Source organism: Colossoma macropomum, unplaced genomic scaffold, assembly GCF_904425465.1.
Source record: "Colossoma macropomum unplaced genomic scaffold, Colossoma_macropomum, whole genome shotgun sequence".
NCBI lineage: Eukaryota > Metazoa > Chordata > Actinopteri > Characiformes > Serrasalmidae > Colossoma > Colossoma macropomum.
Window position 1 is genome coordinate 14,974,116 of NW_023494788.1, and position 22,950 is coordinate 14,997,065.

Sequence of the window (22,950 nt, forward strand, 5' to 3'; positions counted from 1 at the left end):
GCGAAGCTACAAAGAAGAGATTGCCTCTCTCAAAGCAAATATACACATGGGGGACATGGAGAAGTCAAACACTGAACAATCTGCAGAGGCCTTTGAGGAGTCAAGCTGTGATTTAGTTTCTAGCAGTCCCACTGCAGATACCCTAGAAATGGTCAAAGAAGAGGCTTCTCGCACTATGAAAGACAAACCACTACAGTCTGATTCACAGTCCTTTACACATGTAGAGGACAGGGAGGGTCAACCTTCCAGTAAAAATGCTGAACTGGATAAATCACATATGAGTGAGGTGACAAACACCAAGGAACTGATGTCACTACCCTGCAGAGACTGTGCCTGCCCCATTGAAAACACTAAAGCAAGTGAACCACTGGAAGTACCAACTGCTGCTCAGCAAGGCAGAGGTCCTGTGGTTGAGAATAACACAGATAATGCAGAGAGTTACACTACGAGTTCCAGCAAGACAAGGGAACAATCTTATATTTCCGAGTTCCCACAGAGCCTAACTGAATACCCCACAGATGACGTCAGGAAGTTGAAGAGGGTAATAAATGAATTGCATGAAGCACAGAACGAGCTGTCCCTCTTGAAAGCTAAGCATGACCAGCTGACATTGCAGCTGCAAGAAGTGTCCAAGGAGGATTTTCTGTTCCTCAAGCAAGAGAATGAACAGCTGAAATTAAAACTGGAATTAAAAGACAAAGAAACATGTGCATCACAAAAAACTCTGCTTACACAAAATGAGTCCTCACATTTGACAAACACTAAAAGCAGAGGATCTAGCAGCTGTAAATCAGGATGAACACCATGCTGGCAGTTCCTCTAGGCTGAAGGAGGCAATGGGACTTGGTGGGCGTTCTGGAGATGACAGCAGGGAGAAAGGTGAAGAGAAAAGTGGAGGGAGTGAAGATGAGACAGCCCAGACTCACTCTCTTCAGGAACAGGTATTTATTTTCTGCAGAGTCTGTTCTTCTGCATATTGCAAATCTAATCCTTTGCTTCCCCCCTCACATTCTCGAAGGGACATATTCCTGCGCACTTCAGCAGTTTTCCTGCTTTAGTGTGCCTCTTTTAATCCATCAGATAATTATGAAGCCCATAGTTACTGTGATGGGATGGGCTGAGCCAGCGCAAACCAGTGATGGCTTACAATCAAAGTAATTGCAGTCCCAGATACAATTGCTGCATCATTTTTGCAGAACTGTCTAACAGTCTCACCTAAATAATTGGATATTCAGTATTTGTGTATATGTGCATCTGTATATAGCACAGTTCAACAATGAGAATTAAGCAGAGTATCTGGATAGTTAGCACTTATTAACTAAGAAAAACTAGCATTTGTAGTGATGTTATAATTTTATGTCAATGTATTCATTTGTCCATTTCTAAGCGTCTTCTATTATCCTATTTCCTATATTTGTAGTGATCGTCCAGTATCTGTTTTGCCTAAGCAATCCTTCATTGAATTAAATCAGATGTACTAGTGATGGACTTTTAATAAATCTGTGTGATGGCTGGGGGCTCCAAGGAGAACTAAACTTTGCTCTATAAACTAGCCATCAAGATATCAGCTGCTTTTTTTCAAAATACATAATAATAAGTTTTTGTTGCTGTTTACTCTATTTAGGCTGACGTTTATCTATATGATATTGGTGCTTTTGCAAGCAAAAACACATTTATTGCCAAGATAAGGAAATATGGTATGTTGCATAGTTACATATGTAGTGCTGTGGCCCATCAGGAGTGAAAATTACTGAGCAGTTCTGATTCTTTGCCAGTTTACTGACTGAGTTGGTGTAAATCAGTCTTAATAAAAAAAAGTTAAGCTGTTCAGCGTTCCTAGTATTGAGAAGTCTGAAAAAATTTATATTTTGTGCATATTGCCCTTTCCTTGAAGAGGGTGTTTCATTTCCATTCTCCTTCTCCTCTCTCAGGTTCAGGCCCTACAGTCTCAGCTCCAGCTCCTCTCTGAGCAGAACAGAGAGCAAGCTGAAGAGCTGAAGCTCTGGAGACTCTCTGCCTCATCGTTGGGGGAAACCATGGATGACCAAGGCAACGGTAGCCCCATAATGCTTGTGCGAGAGGACCAGCTAGTCCTCTCGTGCAGCCCCACTGCTCTACATATGTACAGCCAGCAGAGCAGGTACCCATTCAGTCCAAGAATTTGAGTGGCATTTGTTATGGATAAAAGCACAGTAAAAGTGAGCCTCTGATGTACAGTGTGTGTATTTAGGACATATATTTATACGTTAGCTGTAGGGCACTTGAAGTGATTAGCGGGGTGTTGGGACAGTAAACACAGGTGCAGGGTCGAGGGTTTATGTTGTGCCGTAGGTGCATTGTCTTTCTTTCTTTCATATTTGTCTGTACTGTCTGTTCCAGAAGCATTGGGGAGTATAGAGATCTTTCTCAGCCTAAAGGTTTTTCTGGCCTTGAGACTGGACAGGATGAAAGAGATAAGCAGCTCTCATCACAGACCGCAGAAAAGTTTCAATCAGTGCTCAAAGCCGAGGTAAATTTTTGGAAAAAAATGGAAACATAGTTTTATGTGAAGAAGTCCAGGTTACTGTTCATTGCTCAGTTGCAAGATCACTATTTGTTTTTACAAAGGTATGCTACTTTGCAGTCTTTTGCTTTGAAGTAAAATTTTTATGTTTCTGAGCCAAACCAATGATGCAGCATGTAATTAGAGTTTCAGTAGACATTTTTAACACAGAAAATGTTTAAAATAGAATTAAATCTTCAACTCGGAATCGAAAATTATATTGAATCTGAAAATATTCGCATCATTTCATCCCTGCTGTTGTGTGGGGATTGACTTATTATTTTTATAACTTGAGGGTTTATTTTACTTATTTGGTTAATGTATTTTTTTGATGTGAAGCACCTCATGGAACTGGCTACTTAGTCACATTTAGCAGGCTAAAAATTATCCACAAGGTGGTGCCATTAGCAGTCAAATAGCTTTTGATGCTTCATCAGAGCAGTGCTTCACCTCACTGACGCTGTGTGTCCTTGTTTCCTCAGGAATTGATTGCAGACTATGACAGTACAACGATCAAAGTCGATGATCAACATAAAATGGAGACCGTAGCCGTGGATATTTATAGCACAATTCCAGTGTTATCTTCTAGAATGGATAAATCTGGGGACAAGCTTGATTCAGCTCATCCTGTCAAATCAAGAGGACCACGAGAGGATGCTACAGAAGCTGTCTTAGTCAGCCTTGAGGAACAGTCAGATGAAAACACTTTCACAACAAAAGTCCAAGAGGATTGTTCAGCTACATCCAAATCTGAGACTAAAGCAATTGATCCAAAGCTAAACACAATGCTGTCAGACTTGAGTGATTCACTGAAGCCTTGCCTCAGCCATGATGAGGGAGTTACACTTACACAACGCCTTGACACACTTGGAAGCACGACAGATCAGCAAAATGAGCACACTACTGCTGTTGGGAGACAGACTGATAACTCTGCACAGAGGGAGGATGATGTTGTAATGAAGTTTCTTGCTACAGATCAAGGTTTAAGATCAGAGGCTGTCAAGGTCACAGGCAGTGCAGACCATGCAGGCACCAAAGAAGTGAAGAGTGTGTCCACTCAGACAGAAGAGTGCAGTGAGAGGGAAGTAGAGGAGGTTGGAAGGTCCATTGACCCTCAGGAGAGAGCGATCCTAACACACGCCAGCACTCAGACCCAGGTCGAAGAGGTAAAACAGCCTGAGGCAGAGGATTTTGAATCAGTTGACTCCCCTTCCTCCTCTCCTGTCCCACCACCAGAGACAGAGAAGCTCCTGTTTTCTGGTGCCTTCCCCATCCCAGCTAATCCAGCTCATCTAGCCGAGCGCATCCGACGCAACCGCAGCCGCATGTCTGCAGCGTATGACGACACAGAGTATGAACCCTATGGCCTGCCTGAGGTCGTCATGAAAGGTTGGCGTTACACTATTTCCCTCTTCAATTCAAACATAATTGATCAGCCAAGACATATCTGAAGTGTGGTTCTATAAAGGCCTGTCATGATTTACATAATTGCCTAATAGCAGTTATGTGAGCTGATAAGTTACTTGAGCTGATCACAATTATTTTCCACAGTTGTTAGCCTTCACATTGTTAATTTGATAACGGCTTTAGAAGGCGGCAGTGAGTCATGTTTGTTTGAGCTTTAGCTGTGTCTGTCGTCACGTAGGAGTGACTAATGTAGCTAACAAGTACAAACTGTTGTCCCACCATTTGGAACTGGACTGTCACCTCATTATTTTCTTTGCTGGGGTGGAGCAAAAATCAGGCAAGTATGGGTGGTTAAGATTAGGGGTGGGCAGTATGTTGTTTTATCATTAATGTGATCAATTATGTCACAATATGCTTTTCTGAGCATATCATATACATCATCGGTACTTGAAGAACATTCACCAACTGCATGTTTCATTACAAAGAGAACATAATTAGTCCTGCTTAACTGGATTTAGTACAGTGCGGTTTGTAAAAGATTGAATAAAATCATTGTAGTTATAGGTTTATTATTATGCTTGTAATATTTTTAAATGTGGCACTATACAGGTGTTGTCTATTCCAACTTATTAAATCTCTTATTAAATGAAATATTGTGATCCGTATTGTGTAAATGTCTTGAAGCATTTCTCCCCAATTTAGATGCATCCAATTCCACTCACTAGTTAGAACTCCCCCAGTCACACAATACTGTCAGCGCTAGGAGGGCGAAAGCTAGCAGGCTTCCTCCGAGACCTGTGAAGCGAGCCACCGCTTCTTTTCGAACTGCCACTAACACAGTGTCTTTTGACAGCTGAACACGCTCCAAGGAAACTTCCAGTTCTGTTACGTCAGCTAACAGACGCCTGTGCTGGCTAGCATCGCGCTAAGTGATAAGGGAGACATCCTGCCCACCCAGACAGCAGAGAGAAAGGGCAGTTGTGCTCTCTTGGAGTCCTGGCCACGGATGGCTGTAGCATCACCAGGGATCGAACTCACGATCTCCTGATGATAGGGCCAACAATTAAACGGTTGCGCCAATCAGGAAACACGTTATAATATTTTTAACTAGTTTGCCTGCGAGTGACAAGCAACATAGCAGTATGTTGACTGAGGAGCAGTTCCTAGTTTTTTTCAGAAAGATATTACGACTCCCTCTTGTTTTCTGTTGGCTTCTTGTTCTGAGGTTCACAAATTTAAAGGGTTCAAATTCATCTAGATTACATGCGTCAGGTTCCAGTACTCACAGACTTCAGAAAACTGCCTCATTAAACACACCTGATTCAGCTCATCACCTTATTAGCAAGGCCTTCATGAACTGCAGTAGATGAGAGTAAATGCAAATCTCTGCAGCAGTTTGGCCCGGAAGGTCCTCAGTTTGACATGTCTAATGTAGATGAAATTAGTGGGAAGTGAACTTATCTGCTAGTAAAGTGTTCTGTACAGTTCAGTTGAATTGGCTTTTTTGCCAGACAAATCATACTCACATTTGGTGAAGCTGCAGCTTAATTCATCACACGCTTGCTCACATGTACATATGTGGTTTCTGACACTGTGAGCTTGTTTATACCTTACCTGTGGTTCATGTCCAGATTGTATCTGAATGTGCTTTGGTCAGATTCCATTAACACTTCACTTTAGCGCTTCACTAGCCAAGTGAGATCCAATATGATTTTCCCTCATAAAAGCACATCAGCTCATGCACGTTTCAGTTTTATTTATGTTAACCTGCTGTAACCTGTGTGGTTTCTCCCCTGTTACTACCAGTGTATTAAAAGCTGTCAAATAACAGAAGAAACCATCCAACAAGAATAGTCTGCATTGTAGGTGTCGTTTTACTGCTGCTTTCTGCAGTGGTCAGTGCTGTTACTGTCCAGAGGACTATTTAGACACGAGAGAAGTCAAGACTTAATTGTATGCGGATATAAAAAATGCATCACCTTTATATGTCTCTGTTTCTCTCTGCAGGTTTTGCTGATATACCTAGTGGCCCAGCTTGTCCATACGTTTTGCGCAGAGGGCTTCTGGGGACTGATGCTCTGCCTGTTTCACTCAGAGAGCCACTCAGAGAAGCAGAGGAAGATATTGACCCATAACAGTCTAACACTGCCTCTGGTTAGTACTTTCATCTAAGCAGAAGCTTCATATCTTTCTATGGGTGTTCCATTTTTCTGTACAACAAACATTTACTTAATTTGGTTGCCTTTATTTGGATCAAATCAAATTTGAATCATTTTACGTATGTTTAGATATTTTGACATTTACGTGTTTAATTTGCCTTATTGCAGGTTTGTAGGGAAAGATGTATTTGAAGCTGCCTATCTCATCTTGAATGTTAATAGCCTCTACCCCCACCCCCACACCCCCTGAAGACTCAGTAGTGAATGCTAGCTTTTTTGAGTTTTGGATTAATGAATTTCAGCTTTTGGGAGAATAATAACATGTAGGTGTTCTATATGCTCACAAAAGCAATGCCTTATTATTTTGTGCAAATATGTTTACAGGGACTTGTGACGTATGCTAGTTTTATTTTTAAAAACTTGACCTTTGTGAATATCCTTATTTGTAGGTTTTGTTAATAAGAGTTTCTTTTATGTTGCTGTAGATTGATTGCTGTGAATATTGTAGAATAAGAACTTTGGGTGTGTGTGTGTGTGTATCTGTGTGAGTGTGGAGTATGACTCAGACCAACCTGAGTCTGTTTCCGCTCCTTGTATGGTGTTGAAGTGCATATACACACTCTTGTCTGGCTGCTCTACAGTGCCTGGTTGAGCTTATTTCAACAAGACTTTTGTGTAGTTCACTTTTCATGGAAAAGTTTTGAATTGTAGCTTTTTTTTTCCCCCTAAATTAATATATTGAATATTGAACCTTTTTTGTTCAGTTGTAGCATGTGTACATTGTTAATATTTTTGTTTCATATCAAACAAGGAGGGTTTGCAGTGCTGTATGCTTGTTTTTATTTTCAGATTTTCTGTTAATTTCTTTAATATTTAAAAGTTTCTTGACTTGTTTGAAGTTTCATTTTCTCCCCTCCACTGCCTTGAGTTGTACAAGTTTAAGCTAACTCTAATAAACTCTGTGAAGTGACCTTGAAATTGCAACTTGTGTGAAGGTTTTTTCCTTGTCCTGCTTATGTTATATCACCTAAATTAATACATGTTAACAGTTCAAGCAGCTCTTTGTGCTCACATAACACTGATGCAATTGATGCAGGTTGTTTTGTTTTTAGGAACTAGCGAAAATAATTAAATTGTAGTGACAGGTAGCTTCTCTTTGGGACGCCCAGTATACAATACGTGTATGGATACATTTACCAAAACCATTGTAGCCGTATAGAAGATAATTAAGCTGTCAGCACACATTCAGTACTACACTGCTTTTGGAAAAACAGACCCAGATCCTGTTTATTTCACTTGTTAACATTATTATTTGTCTTAACTGGATCAGGAATTAAAGGTGTCTGAATGCTGGAAAGAATGGTTTTGGCATCTTGTGTTGGCACGGAGGCCTGTTTATACAGTGCGGCTTCGAGACTGAGATACAGATCTACCGCAGGTCCCTCGTGTGTGGGAGTTAACCAGAGCAGTCTCGCGCTGCGCTCCCGCATGTCAGCTGAAGTGCCGTTCTTTCCGTTCTACTACGCTAGAACCAATTCTTTTGTGTCAGATACTGAAGGCTTTGTGTAAATTAGTTTTTAGATCATTTTTTCAAATTCTCCTTTTAGTGTGCAAGATGGGTGAACACAAAAATTGTCCTAAAATAGAGAGAAATGTAAACGTGTACTTTTAACATAATCGAAAATAAGAAATTATAATGCGTTTTCTTCCACATCTTTGTATATTTAAACATGCATCAGGGAGTGTCTCTGAGATAGCTGAGTATTTTTGCTGAGTGTTAGGTGGAGGTGGTTCGAGGAGGAAGTGAAACGTTATATTATTGGTTAATATTATTATATATACCTCTGGTGCACAGTGATGTAACCAAAACTCAGAAGACATTTTTGAGATGAGCAAAAGTCATTGCACTTCAGCCAAAGCTAACAGGAAAAACAAAAATTTTGCTTTTTGATGAACTGTGCTTATGACCAGAGATATGGACTAACAGGGTAATAAAGGTAAAAAAATAAATCTGTTTTGAAGTAATTGATAATTACAAGTACAAAGTATCAAAATTAATTGTCCAACCATGCCTGGACATTTTCCTTTGGTCTCAATAAAGATTCAATGTTTAAAGCATCCAGAAGTCGTTGTCAATCATACAAAAGGTAACATATTGAATAATACTTCTGTGCAGCTATAGTGCATGTTTATTAATATTTTTGTTTTATGTGAAACACACAAGGATGCTGAGAGTTTTTTTTTTTTTTAAATTTCATTCCACTCTAGTGCTTTGAGTTGTATAGCGTGCATTAAATTTAATAAGGTCTGAGGAGTGATCTTGCAATTTATGTGAAGTTTTTACTTTCCTCCTTCTTAAAAGGAAATTTCTCAGAATTTCTGCATAATTCAACCATTAAGTTGTACACAAAAACATTCTAACAAAGTTTTTATATGAAATGGAGCACTGTATAAAAACAGACTCAGATTTTTTTTACAGTGGTGATAATAGGAACCAGTGGTCACAATGTCTGAAAAATCTATTTTGCCTTACAACACCCTGCCTGCACCTCTCCCCAGTGAATGGATTTTAAAAATGCATTTTGTCCAAAACCATATTTTAAAACTGTAATAAAAGGTCTGGGGCAGCGTGTTCATCATCGTGTAATAACTTTCTGTGAGGGAGCTTTTAAAGCTGTTAAACGCTCCGGACCTTAAGTTACTGTCACCACAACTGTGATTACTTCTGACTTGGCAAGCTTCTCTAGAACAGAGCGTTTTACATCAAACCAGTCTGAATGACAGTTTACATCTCAATGATTTAATTCAGAGATATTTTGAAAAATGGGAGGAATTCCCCTTTAAGCATCTCTGTAGTTTGTCACTGGTCATATTAAGTGTCCAAAGTTAATGCATAAAAATACAAAGATCATACGTAAGGACACGCATGTTTAGGTTTCCTGGGTGCAAGTAAAAGAATCAGCATTTCACCATTGTTTCAAGAATTTTATTTTTTTTTTTTGTAGAAAGATGCCCATAGATGAAGTCTTTCTATGCAAAATCAACAGAACTTAGAGGCTAATTGTTTAAATGCCTATGTAGAACTTATGCATCCTGTATGGAACTTGTAATGCCTTCAAAGATGAACAAAATCCAGCGAGGAGAAGGTGAAGAACATGAGGCTAGAAATAGAGGGATGAGCAAACAGTGGGCAATGAAAGTGGTTTAGAAATATGAGATGGAGACAGATAAACATTTATTTATGTGCTACTCTACGTCCCTAAACTATCTTCCTCCTCCTCCTATCTCTCTTTCTCTCTCCCACCCTCCTCCAGCACATCTCTGATCTCTGTTCTGTCTGTTTTCTGTCTTATGTCCTCTGTTCTTTCTCCTGTTGTGCGCTGGCAGGCTGAGGTAAAGGCATGGGAATGGGGAAACACCAGGAGAGTGTTTGCACACACTCCTCTCATTTATTGCACAGAGGGAACTCCTGACTGTCACTTGCTGGATTCTCACGCTCTTGCATCTTTTCTCTTCACTGAGGTAAGAACGCTTGTGGCAAGGTGGCAACTTACCATCTCAATCAGAGTAGGATTTGTTTTTATTAAGATATGTATGCATGAGTTAGAAAGGTTAAAGTCAATGTGGCCCTCAGGTCATCTGCTTGTTCAAGTGTCTTAAATGGTACAGTGTTTTGTACTTGAAACTTCTTAACATTGAGAGTGGTTTGACATCTCAAACTCTGGGCTTATTATTTAGTCATAGGTCAAGACTTACTGAGCAACTACTATGAAATGACTGTGGAATTTAAGCAGGTATGAGTGAAGAACTGAAGTGGAGATCCATATATGGCTGGTTTTCCAGCCCCAGTTTAAGCCTAAACCTAGGCTGAAAATGGTAATTCTCCACTGACACTGAAATTTAGTCCAAGATTAGGCTTGATACATGTCTGAGAGACTGTCAGACTTTGTAAGATCAGTCATTGGTGTGTTTAAATGGCAAAATGTTCTTTTCCCAAAGTTCTTAAAATAAGCCTGATCTGTAGTTACTACGGTACTACTGAAGTACTCTGTGGTTTGGCAGTGATTGCACAAATTCTGAACACTACTTTACCATCTCATGTCTTTTACATATTCTGTGAATTTCAGTAAGCATTCCCTTGTAATACATGAATAATTTCTGTTGTGGCTGTTTATACTTTGGCAACCAAATTTTAACCCTTAAATTCTGAGGCGTATTACTTTATAAGCCTTATTATTCAGTAATTGCATGGCCAACGGTGCAAAATGACTGAGCTATGTTATAGGAGTGAGGAAAGGAAACCTGGACATCCTGGTATTTGAGAGGTTAACTATCCTAAAATCTTTGAAGTTTGTTATATACAGCAAAAGTCAATTATAAGCTGAATATGAAAGCAATATTAAAAAAAAGCTTGTGCAGTCATAATGTAGGTGTTTTATTTAAAAGGTGAATTGCGTTGATTTTTCAAAATTTCTGCGTAATTCGCTTGTTGCAATGTAAACAGTCATTCAAAGTGGTAAGATGTGAAATGGTGCACTGTAAAGAAACTTACCAAGTTGGAAGTCACAGTGGTGTTGATAGGAACCATGGGCCACAATGTCTACAACAAAAATATAGCCATTTTATTTACTATCTAAAATGACAAGAATTTATATATATACACAACGTTGATGATTGTAAATCAGAAAAAATAAATTTCTTTGGAGTCTATTTCTCCTTAAAATGCTGAGTGCGTACCTCTCCACCATGAATGGATTTTAAAAAAATACATTTTACACCAAAACCTTATCTCAGAACAACTGTAACACAACCTATCAGGCATCAAGCGGTATATTTATAATCATTTAATGTAATAGCTTTCTGTGAGGGAGCTTTTAATGGCATGAAACGCTTCAGATATCTGGTTCCTATCACCACCACTGTGAACAATTCTAACTCTGCAAATATTATTAGAGTAGCACATCTCACATCATACCACTTGGAATGACTTTGTTTACATTTTAACCATTGAATTATGCAGAAATTTTGAAAGATCAGTGGAGTTCCCCCTTTGCTGCATTTTAATTGCTTTTCGTTATCAATTTAAGAACTAATCTGACCTCTTAACTTTAACAAATACTACTTTTGTGCAGTCTTCTCGTATTTAATGCAGTGTTCTCGCATCACTGCCGCATGTGAGCATGTGCCAGTGATGCTGAATGTCCTGCTGTGCATCAGGGCGCTGTCAGCAGGCTTTAGAACACTGTGTTTACACAGACCTCCACCACAGGCCCTGTTACTATGGCGTCATTTGTTGTGTTCTGATCTGTTATACTTATGATACTCTGTCTCGTGTCTGGTTCGCGCCGACATGTCTTCAATACGGAGCTGTTTAGCACATTTTTTGGCCACTGTGCTCCACAGGCCGGCGTAAGTTCCTGTAAAGGAGGCTGAATGCAAGGAAGAGTGAGCGAAGACACACTGTGATGGAGGAGGAAAAGACTACCTTTTGGGATGACAGCACAGTGTCATAGGTGACCTGTGCATTTTCACCTTTCTATTAGATTTCTTAGTGAACTGACCTACACTGCCTGTGAGCTTTTCAAAACGCTTTCTGAACAGCTGTATAGATATTGCTGTTTTTCTTTGTAAAACCTGCAAAACTGAAGGCACATCTGATGGAAGACGTAGGCTGCCTTGGGAATTATGGCATACTTCATTCATTTTAGCAGCACTCAAAGCTCTCAGGTGTTTAAACCATCTTTGGGAAAACAATTTCAAAATGTGCTTTTAACAACAGCTTGGGAAAGAAAACTGTCAAACCAAACCTAGCACCCTACTGAGGAAGACACTTTGATGAAGATAAAGCTCAGTTTTTCAAAGCTTTTCAAAGTAAATAGCTGTTTCTTAATAACCAAAGCTTTGCAGGTATTATATTTCTTGCTTATTTCAAAAGTAACAGTGAAAATTAGAGAAGCCAAGTTATTTCCAAACTTGACAGGCAGTGTACATGCGTATGTTTAGTCTTGACCTTGTTAAGCAGAAATGCCTAACAGTTAGCAGCCATATTTCCCCCGCAGACAGCAATTAGCAGCTACATTTCCCCTGCAGCTCGTTCATGTGGACATGACAGAGAAAACCCCCTGAATCAGAATCCCAGAGGAGTGCTGAAGAACCATGCGTTGCTCAACCCTGCTGACGATCCTGGCTGCTGTGCTGCTGTATCTGGTAATGGGGGCATTGGTGTTTGGTTGGCTGGAGACGCCCAGAGAAGAGCTGGCTTATGGGAAGCTTCTCAACTCTCGCCTTGCTTTTCTGCAAAACCACACCTGCGTCAGAGAGAGCAGCCTCACCAAGTTCACTCAGGTACATTTGTATGAGCAGGTAAAAATGAACATCCTAGAGTACCAGATTCTGTTACTGCCATATACCTTAGTAGCATATATACACATATGCTTTCATAAATATTCATATATACACATACAGATATATACATATTTGTATGGATAAATAATGACCATAAAGGGATGCACATGGTGAACAATAGATGGACTATGGCATTCAAACATTCTCCACACCATTATACCTCCGCCACTAGCTTGAACTGTTAATACAACGCAGGTTGGGTAAATCAATTCATATTCATATGATCATATATTCACCTGCTAATTTATTACACCACTCTAATACTGGATTGGATCCCTTTTGCTTTCAGAACAGCCTTAATTCTTTGCGCCATGGATTCCAAAGTTCAGGAAACATTCCTTCCGGTCCATGTTGACATAATTAAATCACTTAATTACTTCAGATTTGCCAGATGCCGGTTCATGTTGCAAATGTCCTACATTCTCTTCCACATCTCAAGGGTGCTCTAATGGATTCAAATCTGGTGTCTGGGGAGGCCTTTGAAGTACACTGAGCTCATTGTCATGTTCATGGAACTAGTTTGAGATGACTTGTGCTTTGTGATAACTTGCATTGTCTTGCTGAAAGTAGCCATTAGAAGATACATTATGGCCATAAAGGGATGCATATGGCATTCAAACTCCACACCATTACACCACCACCACCAGCTTGAACTGTTGACACAAGGCAAGTTGGGTAAATTGATTCATGCTGTTTAAACCAAATTCTGGCACTATTATTTTCATGTGGCTACAGACACTGAACTTCATCAAACAAGGCTATGTTTTGTTCCAGCTTTGAACTGTCCAGTTCCAGTGGCCTTATGCTGTTGTAGCCCATGCACCTCAATGTTAGACATGTTGTGCATTCAGAAATTCTGATGTTTGATATGAAAATTAACTGAAGCTTTTGACCCGTGTCTTCATGATTTCATGCATCGCCCTGAGCAGGTGTTTCTGATGAAGTGGCCGAGTGTATATGCATTATTTAAAGATCAGTTCTTGTAAATACGTTATGCAAGTGTGACAAGGTTTGAAGAACCTTGATATAATGTTATATGTCAAATAAAGGCTTTTACTGGAACCATCCCTCCAAGCCAATTATCACCTAGGAACCTTTACTTTTGTAATAGTTGTACACTGATCCCATGTTCCTTCGCATTTTGGTGTTTTAACAAACCCACTTCTATGTAGGAAGGGCTTGTTAATTAGCTAGTAGTTCAGTATCAGGTGTTTCACCAGGGAAAACACCAATTTGAGTGGTGAGGGTTACTCCAGGGCAGTGTACCACTCATATAGGGTATGCACAGAAGTACAGTGTCTAACATCTTATAATCCTCTGATATCTCTGCAGGAAGTAGTTAATGCCATTGAGGCTGGAGTAGATGCTAAAAGCACTGCTAATTTCACCAGCAGGTGGGATCTCTCCAATGCTTTCTTCTTCTGCGGGACTATCATCACCACCATTGGTGAGTGTCACAGTTTTGCCTCTCTGAAGATAGACTGGTCATCCCTCACTTTAGCAAGCGCAGTGCTGCGTTACTGTTGAACTACTAATCAAATGGTCATAATGGTCCGTTCTCTCCTGTGTGCACTGCTCAGGTTTTGGGAACCTCTCCCCTAAGACTGAGGGAGGCCAGTTGTTTTGTATATTCTATGCGCTGGTGGGGATCCCCATATTTGGAATCCTTTTAGCTGGAGTGGGGGATCACCTGGGAACCATACTCAGGAGGGCAGTAGCAAAGATAGAGGGTCTGTTCCTGGTGAGTGCTTTGAAGTAACACGCTGCTTTAAGGACCCTTTTATTTATGTTAAAGTCTACTGCACTCAAAAATAAGCGTTTTAAATGGTTAACTGGATGGCTTGTATGACTACATAAATGTGTGTCAAATGTGATACCACACAATATTATGGTTCAATATACTAGAATATGCTAATTAAAGGATTACCACATGGTGACAGGCTTGTTTAGCTACAGAACATGCCTAGTCTAACACAGCTAAACATATAGGTGCCAATGATATTGGGTCATTGGCCCCCCAAAACTGAAGATGGGGGGGGGTGAATTCCCCACCAACTCCTGCACAAAGGTTGAGAAAAGCTGTAGAACAGTCGCAAACAATTAAATTGCATTTAACAGTTAGCAAACAGTAATGATTTTGAGCATGCAAGGATGCTATGACAACCAGTAAGGCTGCTGTTTTCCACATACATGTATTTCACTCACTACTTGTCTGATAGTGAGTCTGTTGCCTCTTTTGTTAGGTAGTCTAGCAGGATGACAGGGATGAAGTGGGAAAAAGTAGGAGTAGTTTTGGGGGTAGTTTTAAGACCATTGTCTTGGCCAAAGCCATCAGTTGGGTGCTTTGTAGAGTATAAAATCAAGGATGTGTTTGGATAACAGCTATTTTTCCTGCTTTTCTCAAATAACTGCAGAAGAGGGTGAGCCCCACCAGCGTACGGGTCATATCTGCTGTGTTCTCCATTTTGATTGGTTGTTTGATCTTCATCGCCTTGCCCACCGTGGTGTTTCAGGAAGTGGAACAGTGGACTCTTCTGGAGGCAGGATACTTTGTAGTAATAACGCTGACAACAGTCGGCTTCGGCGATTATGTAGCAGGTATTCAATTACCTTGTTAATGTCATTAGAGGGGCAGGATATTGCATTTACATTGGGTTTGCGGGAAGTCTTGCAGATATTTTCTCCCGGCATACAGAGCATTCTCTAATTTAGCTAATTTCCCCTGCTGAAGAGGTTAATAACATTGAAGTTTTAACAAGCTGATTAAACATGCTTCAGTGAAAATTTATTTTTTCCAAGAATGTACATTTAGATATTAGAGTTAAGAATTTAGTTTCTAGTCCTGACAAAGTCAAATAGTTAGAATAGTTACTGAAAATTTCATTAGATACTTGAGCTCTGAAAGTTTTAGTTTGAAGTTTACATTTGGAATAAGCTCAGTGTGTCTGCCCCCAACTAGATAACCGTAGACAAGGCATCCCAATGTACAAGCCCCTGGTGTGGCTGTGGATTGTGTTTGGTTTGGCCTATTTCGCTTCCATCCTCACTATGATAGGCAACTGGCTCAGAGTGCTCTCCAAGAAAACCAGGGCAGAGGTGGGAATGTGTTTTTATTTGTATTTGCCTTTGCAAATAGTGTAACAGTATATTTAACATCATTCGACAGATTTATAACATACTTGATGTCTTACAGTAAATGTAGTGTCAATATTTACATACTTGCATATTTTTCCCATAAATGTTTTTCTATCCAAATTCTGATAAAGTAACAATTTAGTCAGCCCTAGATGACCCTTATCAGGATAAAAGTATGAATTTTAAGCATTTAATTTCAAAGTATTTAAAGCAAATAGTTCTCTGTGTAATTATTTCCATTTGCCCTTTATCTTTGTCCAAAGATGGAAGAGCTGAGAGCTCATGCCACAGATTGGACTCAGAATATCCAGAACATGTCCATGGACTTCCGCATCCCTGTCCCTCTGGACCTTAATGACCCCTTTCAGCTCCAGCGTAGACGCCGGAGGAAACGCCACCGTGGCGCCCACCGTAGGCACCCACGCTTGGCTGTGGATGGGCTTCCTCATGGGGTCTCCCTGGAGGCTGAGCCCATCAGGGAAAATGGGCATTTGTTTGTAAGCTGGCCTGGCTCCCGATATAACACTGCATCCGATACCAGGTGGGAGGGGGAGTCTCTTCACTTCTCTCTACATTTTGATGCACCATCCTAGTTATAAGAAGCTTAAACTTACCATTTTTAAAGTTATAATAACAAATGCTAAATTAAAGGAATAGTTAGAGATATTTAGAGATAGTTAGACACTTCATGCTTTAGAGTGTCCGTTTAAAGACAAGATAATAATAATGTTGTGATCTTTGTCTAGATTATATGCAAAGTACGAGATGAGGCCTGGATCAAGACTGACGTCAGGTCATGGGTCAAGGCCTGTCTCACAGTCTGAGCTGAGGTCCCAGTCCAAGCCTGCGTCAAGGTCTGCCTCCAGATCAGTTTCTGGGTCAGATTCCAGATCCGAGACACCATCAGAATCCTGGTCGGAATCAGACTGGAACTCGCAGGACTCCGGCTCTGCCTCCGGGTCCGAGGCTGCACAGAAAAGGCCGTTAAGTGAGAAGGACGTCCCTGTTGTCTTGGTTGCAAGTGGTTCAGCTCTTCCGCCTCCTTCTCCTTCTTCCCCATCTTCTCCTCCTCGCCCTTCTCTCCTGGACTTCTTTGGTGAGAACCTGGCTTACATTGATGAGTCTTCAGACACTTTGAGTGATCGCATCAAACCGACCGGAAGTGGATCAAACAGGCCTCGCAAACCCAAGCGGAGAAGCATGAGGAGGCAGCTTCCCTACAGGGGTCCTGCAGGAATACAGAGAGAGTGCAGCAGTGAACTTCAACCCCCATCACATCCTCCAACACCTCCACCACTCAAAGACTGATGCTGTGTCTTAAATCAAGCACTTCTGTAGTACACTATCTTTTTTTTAGTGCAAGTAGTGTGTTACACTGGAAAATTCAATGGGTTGTTAAGGGGCAGTTCCACCGATTTTTAAAAACTTCTCCATACTTCAGAGGTTAAGATGTAAATAAAGTCATTCAAAGTGGTTTGATCTGAAATGCTGCGTTCTAGAGAAACTTGCCAAGTCAGAATTGTTCATAGTGGTGGCGATAGGATCCGGACATCTAAAGTGTGTCACTCTAAAAACTACCTCACAAAATGTTATTACATGAAATGGCTATGAATATGCTGCCTGATGCCTGGGACATTGTTTCGCAATAGTTTTGAGATTTGTTTTTGGCATAAAACATATTTTTATAACCCGTTCATTGTGGTGAGGTACTTGCAGGGCATTGTAAGACAAAATAGGCCCCAAATCTTTTTTTTTTTCAAATTTACCATCACCAACATTACATATAAAAACATGTAGGCTCACTGGTCAGTTTGGATAGTAAATAAAATGGCTATATTTGCTTTGTAGACATCGCAATCTCTGGTTCCTATCACCATCATTGTAAAGAAATCTGAATCAGTAAGTTTCTCTACAATGAACCACTTCATATCAAACAACTCTAAATAACTTGATTTTAACTTAATTATGCAGAAATTTTGAAAAAATCTGTTGACTTCCCTTTCATTGCCCAGATCATGTACTAGAACCACAGAAAGATGAAATGTGTCTATTGTTGCACAATGTTTATAGTCAGCAGACCCAGGCTGCCATATGTAGTAGGCCATAACATTAGCAGGGTGACTGCTGCTACACTGTACATATGAGTTAAATGTCTTTGTCCTTCAACATTTTTTTATTTTAAAATTGTTGATTGTATGGAGACCAGACATGATTCAGTGACATGAGGTGGTAATTTATAATTACTGTTTAATGCAATCAGTTTGAGACAATAATACCCTACAAAAATCCAGGCCCTAGACAGTGAAGTACATAGTGTACAGTGTAAGAATATAGTGCACAGTGCCTGAATTGAGACTCAAGGTGATATTAAGCAAATTGGCCCCCAGGACTGTGGGAGCACTATATAGAAAAATAGAGTGGACATAAACCAATATGACTTAACCTACAACGAACAATTATGTTGATGAGATTACAGGTGTGAAGACTAAGTACTATCCTTGAAGGGACATTCCTGCCTAGTACTAGAGTTTAATATATGTTATTTATTGTGTTTTGCAGTGTTTTATGGTACAGAATTATCCCTCAGCCTCATCAATTTGACAGAATTCACAATCTTATATTACCATGTTTTCATTCAGCAGTGTCCCCTCATTACAATATCCAGCATGCATTACAAAAATACATCTATTGGGAATCACTGTAGTGTCAACCAGTCCTGAATCCTAGCCTAGCCACTGAGCTATAGGTGAATAAATACAACCAGACTAGAATGAATGTACCTCTTACCTCGGTCATCAAATAAAAAGAAATAGCAATTTGATATTCATTCAACACATACAGAATGCCACAATTTTTTAAAGTTTCCAGCAAGAGAAAATGAGCCAAACTGAGGTAAGATAACTAAATGGCCATGAAGCTACTTTGCTTATTTTACCTTTTAGCTTGTTGTTCTCCTGATTGGAGTCATTTCTGTCATTTCAGTATTTTACTCTCTCCATTGTAATTATGATTTGAAGACACATATGGCAAAAAATTTACATATATTTAAAAAAAAGTCCACCCCAAAAAATTGACCCAAAGCAATGCTAGCCTAGTTTTTCAAAAGTTTCTCCCAGAATGCCTCTGAGATATTTGCCGCTGTGAAGGCAATGCTGCATCGCACAATTTCCTGGAGAGTTTAGTGCCTTCCAAAAGAAAAGCTAACATCATATCGCTGTCCAGATGATAATGTTAATCAAACAGTCTGTAAACAGCCTGTAACCCAATGGTCCATTGAGGGTGTTTGAGTTAAAAAAGCCTACACAGTTAGTGAAACATACCATTTACAGAAGTCTTACATTTACCATGACACTTTCCACAACTTGTTTTAGTGAAGATATTCTTTTTACTTTTGTTAATGTATTGTTTAAAACAATTATGGTGTTTTGAGTGATTATGATATATTTTTGTGATTTTCTTATTTGCACTTCTTATTTGTCATATGTGACATGCATGTTGTTGTGGCACTTCCAGAATGAAGTTTCTGGATTGCTTCAGTTTGGACCTTTTACAAATGTTATCATTTTTTTTTTATTTTACTGTATTTTACTTCTTGATGTCGTGTGTGACGTACATTTGATGATTATATGAAAATCTATTAATGTAAAAGTTTGTTATTAATGGCTGCTGTATTTCTTCTTTGCCATGGTGTTCATGGCAGGGTCGGTTTTGGTGTGAAGATGAACAGATGGCGCCCTCTAAAGGCTGCTTTTCCATAAATTTCCCACCATTTCCCATTTTTCTATATTATTTTACTAAACATTGTCTTCTTCTTGTGATATTGAAGGGCTTGTACAGCCTGAGTGAAATGTATTAACTCTGTAGGTGAATGGTTGGCTGAGAAATGAATCACATACACATGCCCTCTGTCACCCACAGTAACCTGATTCTTTACATAACTCTCCATTTCCCAGAATAGGCCTCCATACGTCTACTCCAACCCCCGTTTTAGAGTATGTACACAAAACCTGAGATAGATCACAAACACAAACAACATGTCTATGGAAAAGTCCAAACAAATTGGAAAGCGCTGGCCAGATGAGCTTTTAAATGCCCAGGGTGGCAGATGAGAGTGAGAGAGAGAGAGAAACACGTTGCAGGCCAGAGGGAGACAGCTCCAGGAATGGCTTTTGTAAGGCCCTGGAAAGCTTGACTGCGGGGATAAGTGGCGGGTGTGCTTAGTGAAGGGGGTATTTAGAGGCAAGAGGACAAACACATGATGGTGGTTTAGTGAGGAGCCTCGCCACAAGGCCGGCAAAGCTCCCCTAATTTCTACCTCTGAGGGCCTACAGCTCAGCCCCACCTAACACTGCCTCTCTACACCCAGAGCACTGATGTCTGGGGGTGGACGCCTTTTTTCCCCATCCGTCTCACCCAGAAAATCAACCCTAATCTGCTTTTTTTTCCCTCTCTTCATTTTCTTTGTTTGTACACGCTGAAATTTCTCTGACTACGTTTTCTCTTCACACTTATGGACTATACAGAAAAACTACCAAATTTTTTTGAATGGCCTGATTTTTCTCTCAAAGCAAATACAGGTATATGTAGGGAAATATATAAAGGGATAATAGTTTTATATACACAAATGTTAGTTATTCTACTGAATTGGTTCAAAGTTGAAAACACATTGTGGACTTTTAACTAAAATCCTTTTCCTTTGAATGACTCTATACCTTAATATAAACAAATGATTGAATATTTCATTTTGTCACTACCACTACAATCATCATTTCTTTAAAACTTTACCAAATGTTTCAGTGGTGAATGTTTCGCTAGCGACAATTTTGGCTAATTTTGAGGATAACTCAAAAACACTAGCCAGTATGTGAATAGCAAACACAGCTTTGAACAGTGTACACATATAAAATCATAATATTATTCTAGAAAACATGAAAATGTGTTTCAGTAGTGACAATTCTTAATGTTCTTAATAGCATTTTTACTATTTTTTTTTAATTAAACTCATTATAAATCTAAATCTTCCAGCTTCACTTTAAAAGCAATTAAAAACTAAAACATTAAAAAAAAGTATTATATTCACAATTTGAAATTTAGGGGTTAGGGTTTGGGTTTGGAACAGCCACCAAAGTACTCGCTAACACTTTATTTGAAAGCTATCTACTTAGAGACTACATAACAGATGCATAAGCATTGAATAACATATTTATGAAGCAATATTTGAGTATTTATGACCAGCTTATGCTAGAAACCGCAAGATGACACAAGATGTTATAAGAAGTAAATGACTTTGCTTTGACATAAGGGACCTTAAACTAAAGTGACTGACATTTGTGCTATTTATAACACTATTTACTTCAGCTCATAATGACTCAAATATTGCTTTATAAATACATTATTCAATGCTTATGCATGTGTTATGATGTCCTTATGTAAGTAGTCTTCAAATAAAGTGTTACCAAGTACTCCTTAAATGCTTATTAATATCTCACATAATGCCTTTGTAACATTATCTCTGTAAATATTTAAGGTTTGAATACTTAATTTTTTTATTTTTTTATTTTTTTTACTGTGGGACTGCATGTTGATCTAATTTAATCTCTATAAATCTCCAAAATGGTAACTATGTGGAAAAAGTTCAGAAGTTCAGTACTACGCAGCTAGATAGCGCCTGTTTCTCCAAACTGTAGATCAAGCAACAGTGCTGATTTACCCACTTAAAGGAAGAGTTTTACAAGTAGTTAAACCTTTCACGACCTATGTACAATCAAAAGCTCAATTACAGAAGCATTCAGACATGCCAGGACTATGTGAACCTGTATGACATTTGATACTACTTCTGTAGATACCAGTGGAAGAACTTCATATTTGTGAACAATTGCAAAACCATCTCAGATTGTGGTGTAGTGGTGTTAGCATTGCTACATTGCTATGTTGGTTTGGTTTTCTGGAGCAAACGCTAAGAAATGATGCAGAAGGTAATGTCATGCCTAAATCCAGAAAACCACAACCTGCTCAAAAACTCTTTAAGGCTGGTTTTGAGAGTGTTTGGGTGACCAAATAGTCCTGAGGCAAAAGGTGATTTATTTCTGCTATATTAAACACACAATAGTGGAATTTATTACTGCAATATCAAATCTTAGGTGGACTCAGTTAGACTCAGTTGCAGCTCTTTTAACATGGTCAGCCTCTTATAGCCTCTCACTTTCTTCCTCCTGTTTCTTTCTTTATCTCCTGTTTATTTCAAAACACATTTCATACATATGTAAATATATGAATAATGTATGTATACGTGCATTATTTACATTTTCATCTGAACACTCCATGTGGAATTTGATGCTCCATGACAAATAAGAAAAGTTACTTTTTCTTTTTAATTCACTACTGTCTGTATTAGCTGATGCACTCTTACCATATTTTGCTCCACAACAGATTTGTTAGTTCACAGAAATGGAAGCAAACTCTTCTTTCTGAGTAGGAACTCCTAATCAGAAAGAGAGGCTGTGTGAATTCTGCAAAGAAGGGAGCTTTATTTTACGAATGCCATACTCTTGTGACAAATCAAAGAAGTTCCCTCATTAACGCTTAGAACCCGCTTAGAATGTTCATAGCGGTCTTCAAGCCTCCACAACTTCAGAACAATTCACATATTCACAGTAACCCAGCTCCAAAAACCACCCAAAATCCAACAACATATGACATGTATGACTGTCTCATGTAAATACTGTAATTGTAACTGTAATTGTAATTGACCAAAATACCAAAACAATTACCCTACATTATTGCAGGGTACTAAGATTTAAACAATCCTACCAAATTTAACACTTTTGAATTCTTCAGCTTAACCAGATCAAGGGAAGTTATACCAAAAGAGATGACACTCTATGCACCTCTAAAATCTTCATGGGCTTATATTACAAAAGCCCAATTATATCTTAAACTCAAACTGCAAGTCTAAATCAAACAAAAAAAAAAGTAACATTACTCTGTTAATTTAGTACTGCTTCCTACTACCTGCTACCTTTTCATTCATTTCCAGTCAAAATGGTTATTAAGTACAAATTATTCATTAGAAAATATTTCATATTTAACAGAAAATTACACAGAAGCCTCCATCACATTCCATTCTTATTGAGAAACATGCATTCTGTTTCCCAAATAAATCCGTAGGGATATTTTTCCACATCTTAGAAGTTGGTTGCATTTTCTGCTTCTCACAATCCAAGTAATCTCAATTACAAATTTAGAATCATCAGTCCATAAAACCTAGCTCCACATCTCAGATGTCCAATTTCAGTTTTGTGC

At 39.1% G+C, this 22,950-nt stretch overlaps 2 protein-coding genes across 4 annotated transcripts; both read left to right on the top strand.

The window, feature by feature from the left end:
- Nucleotides 1-794: 794 nt before the first annotated feature.
- Nucleotides 795-7,085, top strand: LOC118806904 (centromere protein F-like). Of its 3 annotated transcripts, XM_036568587.1 has the most exons (6): nt 795-941; nt 1,932-2,140; nt 2,380-2,509; nt 3,025-3,931; nt 5,957-6,103; nt 6,277-7,085. In XM_036568587.1, the coding sequence occupies exons 1-5, from the start codon at nt 837-839 to the stop codon at nt 6,082-6,084; spliced, it is 1,479 nt and encodes a 492-aa protein (XP_036424480.1). In that variant the 5' UTR covers nt 795-836; the 3' UTR covers nt 6,085-6,103; nt 6,277-7,085. The 3 variants fall into 3 exon arrangements, with proteins under 3 accessions (XP_036424480.1, XP_036424479.1, XP_036424481.1); XM_036568586.1 differs by having other exon boundaries at nt 5,957-7,085; XM_036568588.1 differs by having other exon boundaries at nt 2,383-2,509; nt 5,957-7,085.
- Nucleotides 7,086-9,438: 2,353 nt separating this feature from the next.
- kcnk4a (potassium channel, subfamily K, member 4a) lies at nt 9,439-17,441 on the top strand. Its single transcript, XM_036568589.1, has 9 exons — nt 9,439-9,630; nt 11,512-11,621; nt 12,199-12,453; nt 13,846-13,960; nt 14,094-14,254; nt 14,928-15,111; nt 15,473-15,609; nt 15,912-16,189; nt 16,395-17,441. The coding sequence occupies exons 3-9, from the start codon at nt 12,265-12,267 to the stop codon at nt 16,954-16,956; spliced, it is 1,626 nt and encodes a 541-aa protein (XP_036424482.1). The 5' UTR covers nt 9,439-9,630; nt 11,512-11,621; nt 12,199-12,264; the 3' UTR covers nt 16,957-17,441.
- Nucleotides 17,442-22,950: the final 5,509 nt, after the last annotated feature.